At 40.4% G+C, this 22,833-nt stretch overlaps 1 protein-coding gene across 1 annotated transcript; it reads right to left on the bottom strand.

The window, feature by feature from the left end:
- Positions 1–14,845: 14,845 nt before the first annotated feature.
- On the bottom strand, positions 14,846–16,006 carry LOC101554360 (casein kinase II subunit alpha-like). Its single transcript, XM_055121114.1, has one exon. It carries the CDS (start codon positions 16,004–16,006, stop codon positions 14,846–14,848), a length of 1,161 nt encoding a protein of 386 aa, XP_054977089.1.
- Positions 16,007–22,833: the final 6,827 nt, after the last annotated feature.

Here is a 22,833-nt window from a genome sequence, read left to right as displayed (position 1 = left end):
GCCTGGCAAGCTACCTGTGGCATATTCTATATGCCAAAAACAGTAACAACAGATCTCACAATGGAGACGTTACTGGTGCCCACTCAAGCAAATCGATTAACAAGAGGATGACAGTGCTACAGTGCTACAGTGCTACTTTTGGTACATCAGTGGACTAGAGAATAAGAGGTTGTGCAGCCACAAATGGGCATCCAGGTCATTCTGTGTCATTCTCTTCCGGGAGCTTAATTTCATAGTCTCTGGATCACCGCCAATGACGAGATTATATGGCGCTGGAGGCAGTTTGTGGGTGTGACTGCCAAGCTACTGGAAAACTGGGGAACTGGTGGGAGGAGGCCCAATCCCATTCCAAGCGATCTTGGAGATCTCAGTCATGGGCCCCGCACACCTGGGTTTTTCTGCAGTTTCCCTCATAGGTGAGACTTGTCCGAGCCTGTGGAGAGTGGCCTTGATCGTGGCTGTGCTGTTGGGTTTTGGAAGTTTTCGGCTGCCGGGGTTCTCCTGGGGCGAGGAGGGAAATTCAACACGCCCGGATCCAATTTGCCCTGGTGAAAGTCTTGGATATTAACCCTTTATCAGAAGTGCGGTCTGAAAGTTTTTTCTCCCATTCAGTAGGCTGTCTTCTTACTAGGACTCATGCTTAATTTGTTTCCTTTTATTTTTGAATTTTTTATAATTGTTTAGTTAAATAACTTTGATTTACAAGGTTATTGATGGCTGAGTTTTAGGCATATAATATTTCAGCACCAATTTTACCACCAGTGTTATCTTACCTCCACCAGTATTCTGTTATTTTTCTCCCGCCCCGCTCCCAACCCACACCTAGTCTGTTACCTGACAGGTACATTACAAAGTTCCCCTGGTTACAGCTTAGATCTCAAGTTTTCAGTGTTGCTGAGTCTATATTTTGGATATTTGGTGCTACCACTCTCACACATCACTGGTATAACTAAAGTCCCAATCCCTGTTCTCCCATTATTTTCCTTTCTCTTCTTCTTCCTTTCCCTTACTTTCTTTTCTTCTCTACCCTTCTACTCCCTAAACTGTGGGGTTAAGAGTGATCTAGGCATTCCCCTTTAGTACAACACAATTCTATTCAATTTGTTTCCTTTTAAATTAATGAAAGTGTTTAGGTCTATAAATTATCTGAGCATTACCTTCCGATAATCAGTGTTTCTTTCACCTATTTTAAATGACTCCTTTGTATTTCTGATGGCCTATCTGCTCCTAGTTCATTTTACACTTTAGCATTCTCTGTTTTGCAATATGGACAGTCCTTCAAAAACTAGAAATTAAGCTTCCATATGACCCCATAATACCACTTCTGGGAATATATCCTGAGGATGCAAAAAACCACAGTAGAAATTACATCTGTACCTATATATTCATTGTAGCACTGTTCACAATAGCCAAAATCTGGACACAACCTGAATGTCCTAAAACAGATGACTGGTTAAAGAAACATTGGTACATCTACACAATGGAATACTATGTATGCAGCTGCTATGAGAGATGAAGTCATGAAATTTGCTTATAAATGGATAGGCATGGAGAGTATCATGCTAAGTGAAATGAGTCAGAAAGAGAGGGACAGACATAGAAGGAATGCACTCATTTGTGGAGTATAGAATAACATCACATGAGGCTGACACCCAAGGACAATAGATACAAAGTCCAGGAGGATTGCCAAATAGCTGGAAGACTGCTTCATGAGCGGAAGAGAGAAGGCAGATGGAATAGAGAAGGGATCACTGAGAAAATGATGACTGGAGGAATCAGTTGGGATGGGAGATGCGTGCCGAAAGTAGATAATGGACCAAATATGGTAACCTCTCAGTGTCCATGTTGCAAGCCATAATGCCCAAAAGTAGAGAGAGAGTATGGGGAATATTGTCTGTCATAGAGGCAGGGGGAGGATGGGAAAGGGAGAGTATACCCGGGATATTGGTTGTGGGGAATGTGCACTGATGGAGGGATGGGTGTTTGATCATTGTGTGATTGTAACCCAAACATAAAAGCTTGTAACTATCTCACGATGATTCAATAAAATTAAAAAACCAAAAGAAAGATAAACACACATACAAAATTCTCTGTTTTGAAAGCTTTAAATTGATACATACAGTTCATATCTATTTTCCAAGTTTGGAAATGCACATTTGCAAGCAGTAGTATAAAAGTATTCTTGAAGAATGCATAATATCTGTAAATCATGACTTCTCTGCTTCCAATATATCTCTAAATGCAAACATGACTACCACATTGTTATTTCTGTTTAGTGAGAGAAGTTCATTTTCAAAATAGATAAAATTCAATCTTAGATGTGAATGGTATGAATCACAGTCTTTTAAAGAAAATATTCTCTGTACTTTGAGATCCTTAAGCATGCAAAACCTCAGACAGGAAGATCCACAAAGGAACCAGGATGTCTTATGGCATCCAGTTAAGCCAGATCTGGGTGGAAAAGTTTCTTTATCAAACTGATTTTGAGTAAACAGCTGATTAAATGTGTCTCTGTGTTCTTTCTTGCTTCATTGAGGTGATACTTAGAAAAAACTTTTCTGATATTCTTTGTAATAATTTTTTAATTCTCTTGTTGACTCATGCTTTATTTGTTTTCTTTTAACTTGATAGAGTATTTTAGGTATTTTCCTAGGTATTTTCCTCTGAGCATTGTCATCCCTGATTTCCATAGCTTCTGAATAGGAATAGTGTATTTAAAAAATCACTCTAATTTAAGACCTGCAGCTTTAATTTATTTAATTTTACCACTTACTTCTCTTCCATTGAGAGAAAAAAACATTTTCAGCAATGTGTAATGTGTCAAATGCCCAGGCAGAGATTGTGACTCAGTGGTAAAGCTCATACTTTGCACACATGAAAACCTTGGAATGGTCTAATGAGGAGCCAATGTTTCAGTCACTGAGACACCTTTGTCAAGGTTAGCTTAAGGCACGCAATTCACCCTTGCTATTGTACTTCACACCAAATGGGGAGTGCTTGGTGTTGGGGGAGATGGGTTTCTTCCTTCAGACTTCTGCTTGATAAGCCCACTGAGAATTGTGAAATTGAGAAGACTTAATTAGAGGTGACTTATTGCAATAATTTATTTTCTAGTTTTAGTATCTTTTATGGGCCAGATTATACATGGTTCTTTCTTTTTTTATACATGGTTCTTTTAAAAATGTTGTTTTGGGGTAAATTGTTAATATAAAAGGGTAGTGTATTATGACAAATATGGTTTGAAATGATCACTCTGGATAGGAACTGTGTGCTGAAAGTAGGTAAAGGAACAAACAGATAACCTCTCAGTATCTGTGTTGCAGACCATAATGTCCAGAAGGAAAGAGAGAGAGAAAGAGAGAGAGAGGGAGAGAAGGAAAGTGCCTGCCATAGAATCAGGGGGGGGATGGGATGGGGGTGGCAGGAGGGATACTGGGAACATTGGTAGTGGAGAATGGGCACTGGTGGAGGGATGGGTACTCGATCATTATATGACTGAAAACCTCACCATGAACAGCTTTGTAACTGTGAATCTCACTGTGACTCAATTAAAAAAATTTTTTTCAGAGCAGTGCTTCAGAAACTACACCTATTCATCCAGAGTGGAAAGAATACTAGGTTGTGTATACCCCTTTATATAGTGGACAGGCACATTCACATTCTCCAAAAGTATTCCCTTGAAGGAGAACATGCTACTCCAACAACTCATGGACCCTTCCCCCTTTTACCTTGTACGTTCATTCCTTTACTGACAGTGTTGTCTAGTTAGAGGTCAGCTAATATGATTTAGGTAGCCAAAGGAAGGAGACATAAAAATACAATAGTTTCAATAGCTTTCAGTGTCTAGAATAAATATCTAGCATCAGAAAGGCAGACAGAAGTGGTGTGGTGGTGTTATCTCATTCTTGCTTCACAACCTTATTTTTTCTTGATGAATGTAAGTCCACCTCTCAATATTTCTGTACATAGGTCTGTTTCTCACATATCTGTGGTTCTGTTAGGTTATGACCCCTATGCTTAGGTCATAAGCCCCCATATCTGGTCCTTATTATGCAGGCTTTAGTTCATCTGTTGATTGAGACAGATAATGTGGGTCAGACTTGTGCAGACATTGTGCTTCCAGTGAAGGTTATGGGGATGCCTTTCCCAAGTTTCAGAGAAAGGCACTAGACTCCTCATCTCCTCTGTGTAAGTTTTGTGGCAGAATTGTGCATCTCTCCCCAAGGGGATAGGATTACTGTGAAATGACTTCTATTAGTCCCATAAACACAAATTTCACAGTTATAGAAACATTTTTTCACAATTTCCCTTACTATAGAAACCACAAGTAGTCTGGGGCTCCAGGGACTATCCTCACATTGACATTCTAATCCAGGTTTCTCATCAGGAAATCCATATAGCAGAGTTTCAGATGCCCAATAACATTTCAATATTATTTCCCCTCAGTTTTATTCAAACAGATTTTGGTCAGAAATTTAAAGTCGCGCTTTTAATAATGAAACTTACATATTAGGGGGTGCAGAAAAACTCTTTAAACCATTGATGTGTGGGTAAGGATGGCAAAATTCATTGGAAGTTTTTTATACAATTGTAATAATTATGAAATTCATAATTGTAGATAGGAAATTACCACTATTTTCTGGGTTCTCTTTGACTAGAAAACAAATTAAACTGACATAGGATAGATTAGTAGGAGAAATAACTTGTTTAATTACATAAAAAGTGGAGAATCCACATATGTTTGAATCCTAAAGTCAATGAGGAAAAATGAGAGTGTGTATCCTGCATTAAAAACAGAATGGGAGGTTCTGGAGTGATAGAACAACGGGTAGGGTGTTTGCCTTGCATGTGGCCAACCTGGGTTCCATTCCCAGCATCCCATATGGTCCCCCGAAAACCGCCAGGAGTAATTCCTGAGTGCACAAGCCAGGAGTAACCCCTGTGCATTGCCGGGTATGACCCAAAAAAGCAAAATAAAAACTCAAAAACCGAAAAAACAAAACCAGAATGGGGGCTGGAGCGATAGTACAGCTGGTAGGGCATCTGCCTTGCACCTGGCTGACCCAGGTTTGATTTCCAGCATCGCATATGGTCCCCTGAGCACCGCCGGGAGTAATCCTGAGTGCAAAGCTAGGAGTAACCCCTGTGCATCGCCAGGTGTGATCCAAAAAGCAAAACAAGACAAAGCCAAACCAGAATGGGACCGGGATGCTGAAAAGGAAGCCTCATTTTGTTGTTTGTACAGATAGATGCCCTTTGATCAATGGTGTACAGGCTGTTCAGGTAGAAGTCCCCGAGATGCATAGAGAGGTCTCTTCCAGATGTGTTACCTTTCCACATGTCCCAACAGGTTCACAGGAAACTCTTGCCTTACTGACTATAGGAATAATTAAATTTGGGCAAGACTGATAGTACAACCGGTAGTATGTCTGCCTTGCATATGGCTAACCGAGGTTCAATTTTCAGCACCCCATACAGTCTCCCAAGCTCCACCAGGAGTAGTTTCTGAGTATAGCCAGAAGTAACCTCTGAGAATTGCTGGGCATGACCCTAAAACAGCAAAAAAAAACCAAACCAAGATTAATCCCCCCAGTGTTGTGAACTGACTTGGGGATTTTATGTGAATTCAGCATAAATAAAAGTGAAATGGAGGCTACAGAAGGGCTGAGCTTCATGGACTCTTCACTGGCAACTCCCATGTAACCTTGGCTTGTTAATAGCGTGTAGAAAATTTTGTACAGAAGAATGCAAGAAGGCAAGTAACGTGAAAGTGCTTGGATCTCACTGCAAACCATTCCCATAGGATGATCTAGTTAAATGAGGACTTTCATGTCACTAATTTGTGTAGTGAACTCACTTGTGATCACCACATTGTGTCATAGAACAGATCTCTGATATTGGCTCATGAACATGTTCTTCCCAGAAAGAACAAACATTCCACAGCCCAGATGCTGCAATGTAACATATGTTTCCTATAAGAACTAAATAAGGAATTGAGCTTTGGGAAGTGACAGAACTGTATGATCAGTATGTTTAAACAACATTCCAGTCATAATAGCTCATTTTAAGTGAGGTAACATAGTGAGGTAACACAGTTCATCCTCAGAGGGGCTTTAAAGAGGACACTCCACCAAATGAGGCTATTTCCCAGAAACTGACAAGATGCCTCTCAGAGACTCCTGAAAGTGAGTGTTGTCAACACTAATGCACTGGTTATCCTATTTCTTTTTAAAATTTTCTTATTATTTTGGAAACCATAATTTACAAGCTGTTATTAATTGGATTTCATATATGAGCTATTTCAACACCACACCCTCCACCCATGTGTACACTTCCCTTCGTCATTGTCCCAGGACCTCTTTCTCACCCTATCCTTCCAGCAGTTATCTTTTTTTTTTTGCTTTTTGGGTCACACCTGGCTATGCACAGGGGTTACTCCTGGCTCTGCACTCAGTAATTACTCCTGGCGGTGCTCAGGGGACCATATGGGATGCTGGGAATTGAACCCGGGCCGGCCTCGTGCAAGGCAAACGCCCTACCCGTTGTGCTATTGCTCCAGCCCCACTCTTTTATTCTTTAGAGGCTGAGATCCTAGTAGAGAAGGAAAGGGGCATTGGGGTGTTGAGGGAAATAGCTATTCTTTAATTGTGAACAAAGCTTTTTTACTTTCAATTTGAGAGCTAACCTTTTGGTAACCATAATCATATTCCCTTTTCATTAGGGTTATAGAACTGGGGGTCCCAGGGTCATGATAATATCACTGTCACTACCATATCCCTTCTTCTGCCCATCCAGAAGAGAGGGATCAAGCACTGGATTGGATGTTGAGTATTTTAAAAAATAAGTCTTGGGGCTGGAGCGATAGCACAGCGGGTAGGGCATTTGCCTTGCACGCGGCCGACCCGGGTTCTAATCCCAGCATTCCATATGGTTCCCTGAGCACCACCAGGGGTAATTCCTGAGTGAAGAGCCAGGAATAACCCCTGTGCATCGTTGGGTGTGATCCAAAAACCAAAATAAAAGTCTTTATTGTTTTTCCAATATTGGTTAAATATTAAAGGTGTATTTTAGTCTGTCACTGTCATCACGTTGCTCATCGATTTGTTCGAGCGGGCACCAGTAATATCTCTCATTCTGAGACTTATTGTTACTGTTTTTGCCATATCCAATATGCACGGGTAACTTGACAGGCTCTGCCATGTGGGATCGATAATCTCGGTAGCTTGCCGGGCTCTCCGAGAGGGGCGGAGGAATCGAACTTGGGTCAGAACTGATCTACTGCATGCAGCACAAGTGCCTTATCCACTGTACTATCTCTCCAGTCACTTGAATCACTTTTTAATACATATTTTGTTTCGTATTTTGTTCATGCTTGTATTTTAAAGAAATGAGGTAATTTACTTTATTGGGCTGGAGCGATAGCACAGTGGTTGGGCATTTGCCTTTCATGCTGCTGACCCATCAATACCCAAGAAACAAAATCATTCAAATTCTCTCAGTAATGTTCTCATTTATTTAAGGACAATGGAAAGATTTTTGAGGGAAAATAACAAATACATTAAGGGTACCACTGAATTAATAAACTGTTAAGTATCCTGGCTGATGCAGTGGAAAGAGAAATTTGAACTACATTTAGTGGTAAACTCTGCCTAGCACTTTAACGTATTCGCTAAACTGAAACACAAGGATCCAGGGTCAATGTGTTTGGTTTACCTTTCAGTTCTACAAGCTACTTCATTTTAAGTAAATCTATTGGATAGAGAGAAACTCATGATATTAAAAGTTTAATGATAAAATTGCAGTGAAGGTGAGTTGTCATCTTGAGGTCAGTAACTGACTTAAAATCAGAGAAAACAACACAATGTAAATTTTTTTATTTGTAAAAAGAAAATAATGAAGACTTGTTATAAGAACAGAACAGAAGAACATTGTCTTAAGAACATTGTCTTAATAACAGAACAAACCCATTTTTCACTGATTTTAAAATTACAAAAACATTCTTATGCAAATAAAGTCCCAAACAGTATTAATGTCAAAGACAGCTGATTAACACTATTCAGTGTAGTAAATGAGCAAGAATTCAGCCACTGACATGAATGATATCACCCTCTCTCTGATGTTATGCAAAGGACATTGCTCTTTGGCTATGACATTCTTATCAAAAACACATAGTATTGGGGCTAGAGCAATAGCATAGTGGGTAGGGCTTTTGCCTTGCACATGGCCAACCTGGATTCAATTACCAGCATCCCATATGGTCCTCCAAGCACCGCCAGGAGTGAGTCTTGAGTGCAGAGCCAGGAGTAACCTCTGAGCATTACTGGGTGTTACCCAGAAAGCAATAAATAAAAAACACCCATAGTATTAATGTGTTTATGAAAAATATTGAATATGGGACTAACTCAAATTTAAGAAAATTCTATACAAAAATCAGAAAATAATGAATGTGAAGGTCAAAGAAGAAAAATACAGACAGGTTCAGAAGACATGAGAACTAAATGTAAGGAGATATGCTGGTACTGTATAAAACCATCTTATTTCTGAAAATGTATCTTGATTATATGTTAACGCCAGGACAAAGTGTGTAAAGATTAAAACTACTATCTCTGTCATTACTCTGTAAATCTAAAATTATTACAACATAAAAAGTTTATTCAAAAATTCATATTTGGCTATGAAAACAAATGACATACTGATATGTACTTCAATGTGGACAAATCTTGAAAGCATTACATGAAAAAAGATAGTCACAAAAGACTTTATGATATGTATTGCACTCATGACATCCTGTAGATACAAAATATGGACCAAGCAAAATCAGAGACTGAAAGTAAATTTGTGATTGTCTGCTCTTGGGTTGGTGAAGGAAGATGATAACTAAGTACAAATAGGTACAGGTTTTATTAAGGTGTGAGAAATATGTTCCAAATGATGGTTTCACAGTTCTGTGAACATAGTAAATGTCATTGAATTGTGAACTTTACATAATTAATAGAATGGCATATAAATGACACCTCATTAAAGCGGATATTATTTCAAAAATAAACTGAACTCAAGATTTATAAAGAACAACTAATCCTAAAATTCATGCAAATGATATCAAAAAAGGAATGACAACAGAAGTAAAAGTCATTGTCTTACTATCTTCCACCCAAACTTTAATAACAAACTTAAAAGGGTGCCTTTTGAGATGGCAGGCAGGAGGGGGGTGGGAGAAGGAGCCTGTGAACACTGGTGGAGAGAAAATAAAACTGATGGTGGGATCAGTGATGGAATATTGTATATCTAAAACCCAACTTTGAATAACTTTGTAAATCATGGTATTTAATAAAATGAAAATTTGGGGAAAAGTCTTTGTCTTTTCAACATCTTTTTACAATTAGTATTTAAACTTTATATAATACTGTGGCTTCCAAAGTTGTTCATAATACAGTTGTGTCAGGTATTGAATACAACAACACCAATCTCACCACTACTGTAACATTCCCTCCACCATTGTCCTTAGTTTCCCACCCACCCCACAGGCCTGATCTCTTGATAGGCGCAAATAATTATTTTATATTGTTTGTTACAACAAAATGACCAATAGAATTATTGAGAAAAAGTTCAGTAAAAGTAAATTTGTGAAAATTGTTATATATCACAATGGGGTTATTAAAGTCATTGTTCACTGAAATGTTTGTTGCTACTTGAGTCTTCTGTGTTATTTTGTTGTTGCTGTTGTTTTGAGCTTTGTTGCCTTCTCTGCTACTTTCCCATCTAATTTGCTGTGCTCCTTATTCCGTCAGTACTGTGGAATTTGGAAGTGTTGTACAACCATGTATGTGCCCACGTGCTCTAGTGTTGGGGTCTTAGCAGCTAGCCTGAGACCCTGGCCAAATCCTCTGCCCTTAGAAGACAGAAACAGGCTCTCTTCAAACAGGGCCCCAAGGCCCTGTGCCAGCACTCCACCCAGAAGGGCTCCCTGGTCGAGGAGATAGTGGGATGAAACTTGAAAGTCACCACTTGTCTGAGCTAAGCATACCCAGCCTGGAAGGGAGGGAACATAGATCATCAATTAACATCTGTAAAGGGCCTAGCAAAATGTTTTCTTCAGATACGATAACCAGGTGTCCATCCCACCCACTCCTCCCTAAAATTTCTTCTTTAAATATTAGTATGTGAGCTCAATAAAATGAGAGTTGTATTGACCTCCAACTCTCCCCTCTCTGCGTGGTTCTTTCTCGGTGTTGGCGGTGCGGGTGACCGCGGTGCGCAGGGGGGCAGGGCAGAGGCTTCTCCCTCTCCCACTCCCTCTCCTATAGGGAGTAAGTCCGGTGGCTGGGGGATCTTACCCCGGTTTGTCAGGGTTGACTGGCCAGGATCCTGACACTCTAGGAGGTGCAGGATTTGCAGAACTGGGATGTTTCTTGACCCCTCCTACTTCCTGTCCCATTCCTGAGGACGCTTCTGAATTTTCAGCCTGAAGACCTGGGAATCTTACTTACAGTGTACTCATTAGTTGTATCAGCTGAAATTAGTCGCAAAGCTTACACGTGGTGGCTGTGGAATGTTCCGCAGTATAGGGGGTTGGAGGAGGCTGTCTGCTCCACTCCCAGAAGACCACAGAGTTTTCAGAACAAAACAACCTGGTGCATCTGGGAGTTTTGTTTGCTTGGTTTCAACATCTTTTTTGTGCTAAGAAATGGAAAGAGGCTGGAGAGATAGTAGAGTGGGTAGAGAACTTGCCTTCCATGAGGAGGACCAGAATTCAATATCCAGCAACCCACATAGTCCACCAAGTCCCACCTGAAGCTACCCCTAAGCACAGAGTCAGGAGTAAGCTCTGAGCACTGCCTGGTGTGGCCTGAACTATAAAACTGTAAAATAAATAAAAAGAAAACCAGAGAAAGGAGAGTTCTGTAGGATGAAATAGACAACTTTTATTGAAAATTAACATGCAAAGTGAAGAAGCCTTTTACTGATAAAAACCATGAAAACCATGATTTAGACGAATTCTGGTTGTATCTACTCCAAAATACCAAATATGAAAAACAGAATTGTCTCATTGGTATCCAAATATGCTTTGCTGTCCTGGACCATTACAAACTCAGTCAAGTGCACCTACCCTGGCATCAAGATTAAAGCACCTTAAAATGTGAACATACAATTAAGGGGATTTAACACTCATATGAGGCCCAGAGGATTCTGGGGTGGGGGTATAAGGAACTTGCCTTACATGGGCATACCCAGGTTAGATTCCCTTAACACCATATGGCCCTTCTCCAAGCCCTGCCTTTGGTGATTCCTGAGTGCAGGAGTAATTACCTGAGAATAGCTTTGTGTGGTCTAGATACAGGAAAACATGCCTCATACCAAACTGGAGTGATAGCACTGTGGGTAGGGCGTTTGCCTTGCACATGGCCAACCCAGATTCGATTCCTCCGTCCCTCTCGGAGAGCCTGGCAAGCTACCGAGAGCATCCTGCCTGTACGGCAGAGCCTGGCAAGCAACCCGTGGCGTATTCGATATGCCAAAAACAGTCACAAGTCTCACAATGGAGACGTGTTACTGGTGCCCGCTCGAGCAAATCAATGAACAATGGGACGACAGTGCTACAGTGCAACTAAACAAAAAACATCTGAAAGACTAATCAAGTTGGTCATAAAGCACAAAAGTTGGTTCCAGTGCAGCTAAGAGTCTTTTTTAGCCAGGAGTTATAGGGCACATGCATCAAAGCTGATGAGACACACCAATCACCATATTTCTCCCAATTGTCCTTTAGAAAGCATAGAGGAAATAAATTCAGTCAAGCTTAAAGTCAAACTTACAGTCTGGCCCATGAAAGGACCTACCCATATTCCATCATCACTAAAAGCAATTAACAATAAAACACTCACAGGACAATGAAGATATCTTGACACCTGTCATATGGTAAGGCCCCACCTCCCAGCCTCATCATTGCACCACTACAGGCATTAATTGGCCCACTATCCTTAGTGAAACCTGTGTTGATACCAGGGTTCAGGTACACAAAATATCATTACTTATTTTGTTACTTTCATAAAAATACATCACAGAAAATGTTCCTTAATATCCAAATTTGGTGCAATATAAACTTCTCATTTTGGATACAATTCACACAGTGTCTAGATGTGATTGGGCTGAACTCTCATTGTATTTCATGTGCACTTCTCCCAGCAAAGGAAATGAATGTGACTTATTCTTTGCCAGTGCGTTACTATGCCCAAGACCACAGTTCTATCTCCCAGATCATTTGTACCTACCTTACCATTGGCACAGTTCACTTAAAAAATTACACCAAACTTTTTAACTGCCCCAAAGAAGTTAAGACTGGTTCTTTCACATACAGAGTACAAAGTATTATATATACAAATAGCAAAGGGTGGAAAGCCAGTAACAATTTTTAATTCTCTACATTTTTAATTGTAATTTCCTTTCCTTCTGTATATCCCACCATTATTTGTTAACTAAAAGTTATGATTTTAGCACACATTGTTACCTCCCTTAGCACCATCATGTGCTTGAGACCCTTATTTCATTTTCAGTGGAGAAAGTGGCTTAGCATATATATATATATATATATATATATATATGTGTGTGTGTGTGTGTGTGTGTGTGTGTGCGCATGTGTGTGTGTACACACACACATACACACATTATCACAGGATGGAATGTGAGGGAAAAGAAAGGCTGGAAGAAAAGGTTTCAGAAAGCATAAATGAAACTCATTGTGACCCCATTTATCATTAACTCTTCAAGAGTTGTTAGCCGCTGGGTTCAATTCCCAGCACACCATATGGTTCCCTGAACTCCATCAGGAATTATCCCTTGGGTACAGAGCCAGGAGTAAGCTCTGAGCACAGGTATTGTGGACCAAACAACAGCAACAACAGCCATGTGGGGGAAGGGAATTGCGGGCTGAATGAGGGCTAGAGACTGAGCACAGTGGCCACTCAACACCTTTATTGCAAAACACAACAGCTAATTAGAGAGAGAGAACAGAAGGGAATGCCCTGCCACAGTGGCAGGGTGGGGTGGGGGGAGATGGGATTGGGGAGGGTGGGAGGGATGCTGGGTTTACTGGTGGTGGAGAATGGGCACTGGTGAAGGGATGGGTTCCCGAACTTTGTATGAAGGAAGCATAAGCACAAAAGTGTATACATCTGTAACTGTACCCTCACGGTGATTCACTAATTAAAAATAAATAAATTTAAATTAAAAAAATCTTTAACAAAATCCTTTGGGCATGAAACAAATAAAGCTGAAACTCTTAGGAACCAAATTTTTATTTGAAAAACTATTTGATGCTACCACGATCTAATTAAGTAAAATAAGGTGAGTAATGAAAAAAATATGCTATTGTATTTTTTTTTGCTTTTTGGGTCACACCCAGTGATGTACAGGGCTTATTCATGGCTCATGCACTCAGAAATTACTCCTAGTGGTGCCTTGCATGCAGCTGACCCGGGTTCAAATCCCAGCATCCCATATGGTCCCCTGAGCACCGCCAGGGGTGATTCCTGAGTGCAAAGCCAGGAGTAACCCCTGTGCATCGCCAGGCGTGACCCAAAAGGCAAACAAATATAAAGAAAGAAAACGGAAAAATTTTCACCTTCCTGCTACCAGCTTTAGAGCCTGTTGAGTGATGGAAGCGGAAAGAACTAGTGTAAGAAGCATGGAAGGGAAAACTGGTAGAAATTTTAACTAACTGGACACTATAGTCTTAAGTAAGCTAGGTTGAGAGTTAATACGTGTTGAGACATATATCCACTAGGTTTGTCAGGATAGCCCAGGTGAAGCCCTTCAGAGGTAAAGTGAGAAGTGATTAGCAGGACACCTGATCTTAAGAGGAGGTTGGATCATATGCTCATTGTTATCAACAAAAACATATGATCTAATGATGCCATTCTGACAGGTCTGATGGTTGGGGGGAAAACTCCAAATAATGATAGTGAGTTTTTGGTCAAAAATTGAATGTTATCATAGCAATGAGAGAGTTAATTGAAATTCATCTGCCACACAGGCAGAGGGGGAGAGGGAGGGAATGTCTCTGGGGTTCTTGGTGGTGGATCATGTGCACTGGTGAAGGGATGGGTGTTTGATAATTGTATGACTGAGACCTTATCCTGAAAGCCCTGTAACCGTTCTCACAGTGTCTCAATTAAAAAGCATAAAATAAAAAAGAGGAGGTTGGGTCCTTCTGCCTTTCTTTCTTCCCACCTTATCTTTTTTTTTGCTTTTTGGGTCACACCCAGCGATGCTCAGGGGTTACTCCTGGCTTTGCACTCAGGAATTACTCCTGGCGGTGCTTGGGGGACCATATGGGATGCTGGGGATCGAACCCGGGTCGGCCGCGTGCAAGGCAAATGCCCTACCCTCTGTGCTATCGCTCCGGCCCCCCCACCTTGTCTTTTAAGAATCTACATTTCTGTAATCTCTGGAAAAGTGCATGAGGAACACCCCTTGCCTGAGGGATGGTAGAAGGAGTGATGGGGTGGGGCGTGGGAAGATCTCTTCAGCCCAATGCCTCAGAAGGGATTGATGCTGGTTCACTTCTGTTTTATAGTAATGAGAGAATGAATGTAGAAAGGAAGAGAAGTATTTGCCCATTAATTATTGCACCTGTAAGTAATGTTTCAGGGAATCCCCAGGTAAAATTTTGAGTTTGTTAAAAAGGGTAAAAAACCACACACTCAGCTCATGAATTGCTTTGATGGAACAACTTGATGAATCTACAAGCAATGGTTCTTTCATGCCCTTGTAAAGAATTCCATCCCTCTCTGGCAGGCATAGATCACAACAACTGATCCCCCACCTCATCCTGTGCATCAGGAAGGTGTCATTATTTGTGAGTGTTGGCTAGATCAGTCTTCTGAAGGGAGGTGGGGGCATCAATGACTGATAAGCCTGCCATATGTCCAAGGGGTGAAGGGTTTTGCACTGAAGAAATCCTTGGTCTAGTCCTGTTGGACACATGTTTCCTGGGCTTGATAGATGAACTTCGTCTCTGAGTCTGGTCTTTCACAATGTCAGAAAAGTAGGGATGTTCCATAGCCTCTCTAGCGGTGAGCCTTGATTGATGGTCATATCGTAGCAGCTTGTCCAGTAAATCTAAGGCCTCTAGACTGATAAGGTGCTGGTTTTTCTTGTTTATAAAGCACTCCCAGCTCTTACGGGGATGTGAGCCCAACAGTTCACTTAAACACGGATCTAGGTCAACGTTGTATTTCTGAATATAGTCATATAAATCATCTGTCCCAAGAACTTTGGCTATCCTAAACAACTGATCGTAATCATCACTTCCGTGGAAAAACGGCACCTTGCGAAAGATCATGCTTGCTAGCATACAACCTAAGCTCCATATATCCAAACTGTAATCATACATCTGATAGTCTACAAGAAGCTCAGGACCTTTGAAGTATAGGGAACCAACTTGAGCATTATACTGTTGTCCAGGATGGTAAAATTCTGCTAGTCCCCAGTCTATAAGCCGAAGCTTTTTGTGTTTATGATCAATGACAACATTATGGGGCTTCACATCTCTGTGCATAATGCCCATGCTGTGACTATAATCCAAGGCTTTCAAAATCTCATAGATGTAAAATCGATTATCATAGTCTGTTAACTGGTAAAATCGCTTGTGATCTCCGTTATTTACATGTTCCAAAACCAAGGCAGGGGTTCCTGACTGAGGGTCTTTTACAGCTTCTACCAATTTGATGATGTTGGGACCACCTTGTAAATTCTGCAGAATCTTAATTTCGCGCTTGATTTTCAACTCCATTACTGGCTTGAGGATTTTAACGATAACTTTTTTGTTACTTGTACTACTGATAGCTTCAAACACATTACTGTATTTCCCCTGGCCTAATTTTCTAATTAGCTGGTAGTCATCTTGATCTCCAAACTGCATCACAAGTGACTTATAATCCCAGTATTCTGGGGGTCGGTGTGAATTGACATCTGCATAAACTCTGGACTTGCTTTCCACGGGTGTCGACATGTCAGAAAGGTGGAGGAGAAAACAAAATTTGAAGATTGAAGTTCTAATAACCAGCCTATTGAGAAGGAGCAGGATGTTAGAACTTACTTCAGACCTGCTTTTTCAAATTTGTTATCGTCTACAAAAAGCATGTCAGATGAGCAATCCTTTAAATCTGATTTGGAGATCAGTAGTCTACTCCATAATTGTGTGTTTTGCATGTACGAGGTGGCACAGAGTCGTATGACACCTTCAGTAATGCGGGGTGTTGACCAAATTTATGGTGGAAGTGGGAGTGACTGTAAGCACTGTTCCCTCTCCTCACACAGACTATTGGGAATGGTGGAGGAGGAGACAAAGGGTTGAGTGCCAGCAACAGAAACTAAAGAGGCACTGACATTTTGTTCCACCTCTAGTGCAAATCATTTTCCAAGAGTGAGAAAAAGAATCACTTACCTTTAATCCAATATTCTCTGAAGACACTGCCAAAATATATGAGTTTGAGATATCCTCATTGGATTCAAACCTCAGTCAGTACTACTACCAGTAATAAATTAGTATTTACTTCTGTGTCTCAGATTCCTATTAAGGAAAATGAGGTTCCAAGTAAACCCATATCCTAGCCTTCCATACTATTCTTTGGGGGCAAAGATGTAAAGCATTTATACTAGTAATTGGAAATGACTAAGCTTTTAGTATCGATGAACACTGTTGTCTTATTATTTTTAAATTCTGCTTTTGGGATCACACCTATCAGTGTACAGGACTCACTACTAGCTGTATGTCCTGGGATTACTCCTGGTGATATTCAGGGAACAATATACAGTCCCTGGAATGGAATAAAAGCAGGCTTGTGAACAGTGCTGCAATGAACATATAAGTTCAGAGGTCATTTTGCTGTGTGTTTTTGCACCCTGAGGGTATAATCCCAGAAGTTGTATTTCTGGGGCATGTAAAACCTCAATTTCTAGTGTTTTGATGAATGCCCACATTTTTTTCAAAAAAGGCTGGACCAGTCTGCATTCCCACCAATAATGAAGGAGAGTCCCTTTCCTGCATCTGTGCCAGCACTGGTTGTTCTTATGCTTTTTGATGTGTGCCAGTTTCTGTAGTGTAACAAACTAAGTGCCCGAGAACAAAGGACTTGGTACATCTACACATTGGAATACTACACAGCATTAGAAAAATTGAAGTAATACAATTTTCTTATAAATGAATGGGCATGGAGAGTATCATGCTAAGTGAAATATCAGGAGAAGAACAGACAGAATGACTGCACTCCTTTGTGTTATATAAAGCAAAACAAAATAAAACATAGAATGAGACTAATACCCAAAGATGGTAGAAACAAGGGGGTCAGGATAAATGGTCCACAGTTGGAAGCCTACCTTAAGGGCTGGGGGAGAGGAGAGTTGGGTTAGAGAAGGGACGATTATAACAATGATGGTTGGAAGGGATCGCTCTGGATGGGAGATATATACTGAAAGTGGATAAAGGACCAAATATGATGGCCTGTCAGTATCTGTATTGCAAACCATAATGTTCTAAAGGGAGATAGAGAAAGAGCGGGAAGGATAGATAGAGAGGGAGGAATAGAGAAAGAGAAAGAGAGAAGAAAAGTGCGTATCAGAGAGGCAGGCTGCGGGGTTGGAAGGGGGGACATGGGGGATATTTGTAGTGGGAAATGCACACTAGTGGAGGGATGGGTGTTGGAATATTGTAAAACTGAAACGTGATCACAAAAGCTTTTTGACTGTATCTCACGGTGATTTAATTTAAAAAATGTTTTTAAAAAGGCAGGTTTGGTCACTTATAAGGCAAGTACCTATACCCTTATAACATCTCTCTGGTTTCTGAGAGTTAATTTAATATATTTTACCTCTTTCATATCATATCACCTCTTTAATCCTTTCCCTATCATTTCAAACCACATGAACCTGCTACACTTTCTACCTACCATTCATGACACATATAACATATTTAAACAGATTATAAAGAGTAACTATTTCCTGAAAAGTGAAAAATCAGATCAGATTTCAGCTATAAGGAACTTTGAAGTTCAAACTTTAGCACCCACAAATCTTTAAGAAAAATGGTGAAATAAAAAAAATTTACCTACTGGAAGTACTTGCGATAGCTATTAGACAAGAAAAAGAGATTAAGGGCATCCAGATAGGAAGGGAAGAAATCAAACTCTCACTATTTGCAGACGACATGATACTATATCTAGAGAAGCCTAAAACCTCTACTAAGAAACTCTTAGAAACAATAGACTTATACAGTAAAGTTGCAGGCTACAAAATCAATACCCAAAAATCCATGGCCTTCATATATGCAAACAATGAGGCAGAGGAAAGGGACATGAAAAAAGCAATCCCATTCACAATCGTGCCCCAGAAAATCAGGTACCTCGGAATCAGCTTAACCAAGGAAGTAAAAGACCTTTACAAAGAAAACTACATAACGCTACTCCATGAAATCAAAGAGGACATGAGGAAATGGAAACATATACCCTGCTCGTGGATAGGGAGAATCAATGTTGTCAAAATGGCAATACTCCCTAAAGCATTATACAGATTCAATGTGATCCCTATAAGTATACCCATGACATTCTTCAAAGAAATGGATCAAGCAATCCTAAAATTCATATGGAATAACAAACGTCCAAGGATAGCTAAAACAATTCTTGGGAAAAAGATGATGGGAGGCATCACCCTCCCCAACCTCAAACTTTACTACAAAGCAGTAACAATTAAAACAGCATGGTACTGGAACAAAGGCAGAGCCGTAGACCAATGGAACAGGGTGGAATATCCCTACACACAACCCCAAATGTATGACCATCTAATCTTTGATAAGGGAGCAAGAGATGTGAAGTGGAGCAAGGAAAGCCTCTTTAACAAATGGTGCTGGCACAACTGGACAACCACATGCAAAAAAATGGGTTTAGACCTTGACCTGACACCATGCACAAAAGTCAGATCAAAATGGATTAAAGACCTCAACATTAGACCACAAACCATAAGGTACATTGAAGACAAGGTCGGCGAAACCCGCCACGATATTGAAGATAAAGGTATCTTCAAAGGTGACACGGAACTAAGCAATCTAGTAAAAACAGAGATCAACAAATGGGACTACATTAAACTAAAAAGCTTCTGCACCGCAAGAGATACAGTGACCAGAATACAAAGACTATCCACAGAATGGGAAAGGATATTTACACAATACCCATCAGATAAGGGGTTGATATCAATGGTATATAAAGCACTGGTTGAACTCTACAAGAAGAAAACATCCAACCCCATCAAAAAATGGGGCGAAGAAATGAACAGAAACTTTACCAAGGAAGAAATACGAATGGCCAAAAGGCACATGAAAAAGTGCTCTGCATCACTAATCATCAGAGAGATGCAGATCAAAACAACTTTGAGATACCACCTCACACCACAGAGACTAGCACACATCCAAAAGAACAAAAGCAACCGCTGTTGGAGAGGATGTGGGGAGAAAGGGACCCTTCTTCACTGCTGGTGGGAATGCCGACTGGTTCAGCCCTTCTGGAAAACAATTTGGACGACTCTCAAAAAATTAGATATTGAATTCCCATTTGACCCAGCAATACCACTGCTGGGAATATATCCCAGAGAGGCAAAAAAGTACAATCGAAACAACATCTGCACATGTATGTTCATCGCAGCACTGTTTACAATAGCCAGAATCTGGAAAAAACCCGAATGCCCCAGAACGGATGACTGGTTGAGGAAACTTTGGTACATCTATACAATGGAATACTATGCAGCTGTTAGAAAAAAGGAGGTCAAGAATTTTGTAGTCAAGTGGATGGGCATGAAAAGTTTCATGCTGAGTGAAATGAGTCAGAAAGAGAGAGACAGACATAGAAAGATTGCACTCATCTATGGTATATAGAATAACAGAGTGGGAGACTAACACCCAAGAACTGTAGAAATAAGTACCAGGAGGTTGACTCCATGGCTTCGAGGCTGGCCTCACGTTCCGGGGAAAGGGCAACTCAGAGAAGCGATCACCAATTACATTGTAGTCGAAGGCCATGTGGGGGAAGGGAGTTGCGGGCTGAATGAGGGCTAGAGACTGAGCACAGCGGCCACTCAACACCTTTATTGCAAACCACAACAGCTAATTAGAGAGAGAAAACAGAAGGGAATGCCTTGCCACAGTGGCAGGGTGGGGTGGGGGGGAGATGGGATTGGGGAGGGTGGGAGGGACACTGGGTTTACGGGTGGTGGAGAATGGGCACTGGTGAAGGGATGGGTTCCCAAACTTTGTATGAGGGAAGTATAAGCACAAAAGTGTATAAATCTGTAACTGTACCCTCACGGTGATTCTCTAATTAAAAATAAATAAATTAAAAAAAATAAAAAGAATTGCCAAACTAAAAAAAAAAAATTTACCTGGTCTGGCAAGAGACAGAAGTCCTGGCAAATTATCAAGCTTAAATAAACCTTCATGCCTCATTGATGGCGAACTCAAGTCAATGCTCCACAAAATGGACATGGTAAGATAAGGCATGGCTAGAAATTCTCCATGGCATCAGGGGTGGCTTTTGGCCCCAGAAGAAGCATTTCCCCCTACAGGTACCAATGAACCTTGCCCGAGAAGTGCATGGCTGCTCAACTTCGCTCCGTAGTCGCACCCACATTTCTCACCACTTCCATAACTCATCATAAACATACAAAGACATACTAGTATAAACCCCTAACTACACAAAACCACACAAGAAAAAACTCCAAATTGCAAAGGTGATAATGGTAAAGCAAAGCAGAAAACTACCAGACTTAGTGACTGAAGAAGCTAGACCAGTTGACAGAACCAGTAATAATGAGCTGTATAACCTCTCTGATAAGAAATTTAGAATGAGACTGTTAAGTATGCTTAAGGAGATCAAATAAACAATGGAACGCACTGCCAACAAAATTCAGGATGATACGAGGACAGAAATGAGGGAAGCACAAACAAAAATATAAGCAGAAATGACAGATCTGAAAAACCTAGAAGGTGAAATGAAAAACTCACAGCAGCTGTTACTGTGCTGCTGAGGACAAAATCAGTGAGCTCCAAGATGAGGTGCAGAAAATCTCCAGACAACAACAGATGACGGGTAAGAGCCTTAAGATAAAGTAACAGATGAAAGGAGAACTTTGGGGTGAGTTCAAGAGGAACAACATAAGAATCACTGGGGCATCAGAGGGGTAGGAAGAAAACCCTAAATAAGAAGCAACTGTCAAAGCCATCATTGCTGAGAAGTTCCCAGAGGTGAAGAGTGCATGCACCCAATCCAGGGGACCTGACGTGTACCAGCTAAAAGAAATCCAAATAAAAATACCCCAAGACACATCCTAATCAGAATAACGAAAACCATAAATATGGAATACTGAAAATAGCAAGATCAAAGAATGGAATTGCTTACAAAGGAGCATCCTTAAAATTCACAGCAGACTTATCAGATGAAACACCCAGGGCTCTAACAGTACTGGGATATAGTGAGAATACTCAATGAAATGAATGCCTCACCAAGAATACTTTACCCAGCTTCAGATATGAAGAGACAATACATAACTTTACAGATACAACAACTTAGGAACTTCAAAGACAAATCACTGTTACAAGAAGAAGTAAATGGGCTCTTTTAAGGTAAGACAAGCTTCTCAAGTACATCAACTCCTACATAAAGATGGCGCAAATGCCCATCACAATAATCTCTCTCAATGTCAATGGACTAAGTGCACCAATCAAAAGGCACAAAATGGCAGGGTGGATAAGAAAACTGAACTGAACACTCTACTGCCTGCAAGAGAACAATCAAACCAAACACAGGCTCAAAGTCAAAGGCTGGAAAACAATTTTTCAAGCAAATAACCCCCTCAAAAAAGCAGGGGTGGTCATACTAGTACGAGATGAAATAGACTTTGGGCTGAAGGAAGTCATATGAGAGAGTGAAGGTGATTTACTAATGATCAAGGGATCTGTACATCAAGAAGAACTCATACTCCTAAATGTATATGCAACTAATGAGGGACCATAAAATACTTCAAACAATAGCTAATAGACTTGAAGAAAGACATTGATAATAACACAACAGTATCTGGAAATTTCAATACCGCTTTATAACCTCATATTAGATCAACCAGATTGAAGCTCAGCAAGAAAATACTTTATTTAAAGGAAAAAATAAAAGAGAATAGATTAATAGATATTTATAGGACTTTTCATCCCCCCAAAGCTGAATATACATTCTTCTCCTGTGCACATGGGACATTCTCCAAGATAGACCACATGCTGGGTCACAAAACATACTTCTGTAAAATTAAGAGGATAGAAATTGTATCAACTATCTTTTCAGACCATGATGCACTGAAAATAGAAGTTAGTCACACAGAGAAACGGATAATCAAATCAAATACCTGGAAATTAAACAGCTCACTACTGAACAACCTGTGGCTTGGAAGAAAATCAAGGAAGAAATCAAAAGATACCTGGAAACAAATGAGAATGAGGACATGCGCTTCCCAAACTTGTGAGAAACAGCAAAATCAATGTTAAGATGAAAGTTCATAGTTTTGCAAGTATTCATCAAAAAGGAAGAAAGGGTCCACACCAATAACTTAGTCTCAGAGTTTAAGATATTGGAAAATGACCAACAAAAGGACCCAAACTAGGCAGGAGGAAGGAAATAATAAAACTTAGAGCAGAAACCAATGATCTGGAATCCCCAAAAAACAATCCAAAAGATCAATGAAACCAAGAGCTGATTCTCTGCAAAAATAAACAAGCTTGATAAACTACTGGCAGGACTTACAAAGAAATAG

The sequence above is a fragment of the Sorex araneus genome, chromosome X (genome assembly GCF_027595985.1).
Source record: "Sorex araneus isolate mSorAra2 chromosome X, mSorAra2.pri, whole genome shotgun sequence".
Lineage (NCBI taxonomy): Eukaryota > Metazoa > Chordata > Mammalia > Eulipotyphla > Soricidae > Sorex > Sorex araneus.
Note: the sequence above shows the minus strand (reverse complement) of the source record. Positions and strands in the feature narration are given on the sequence as shown.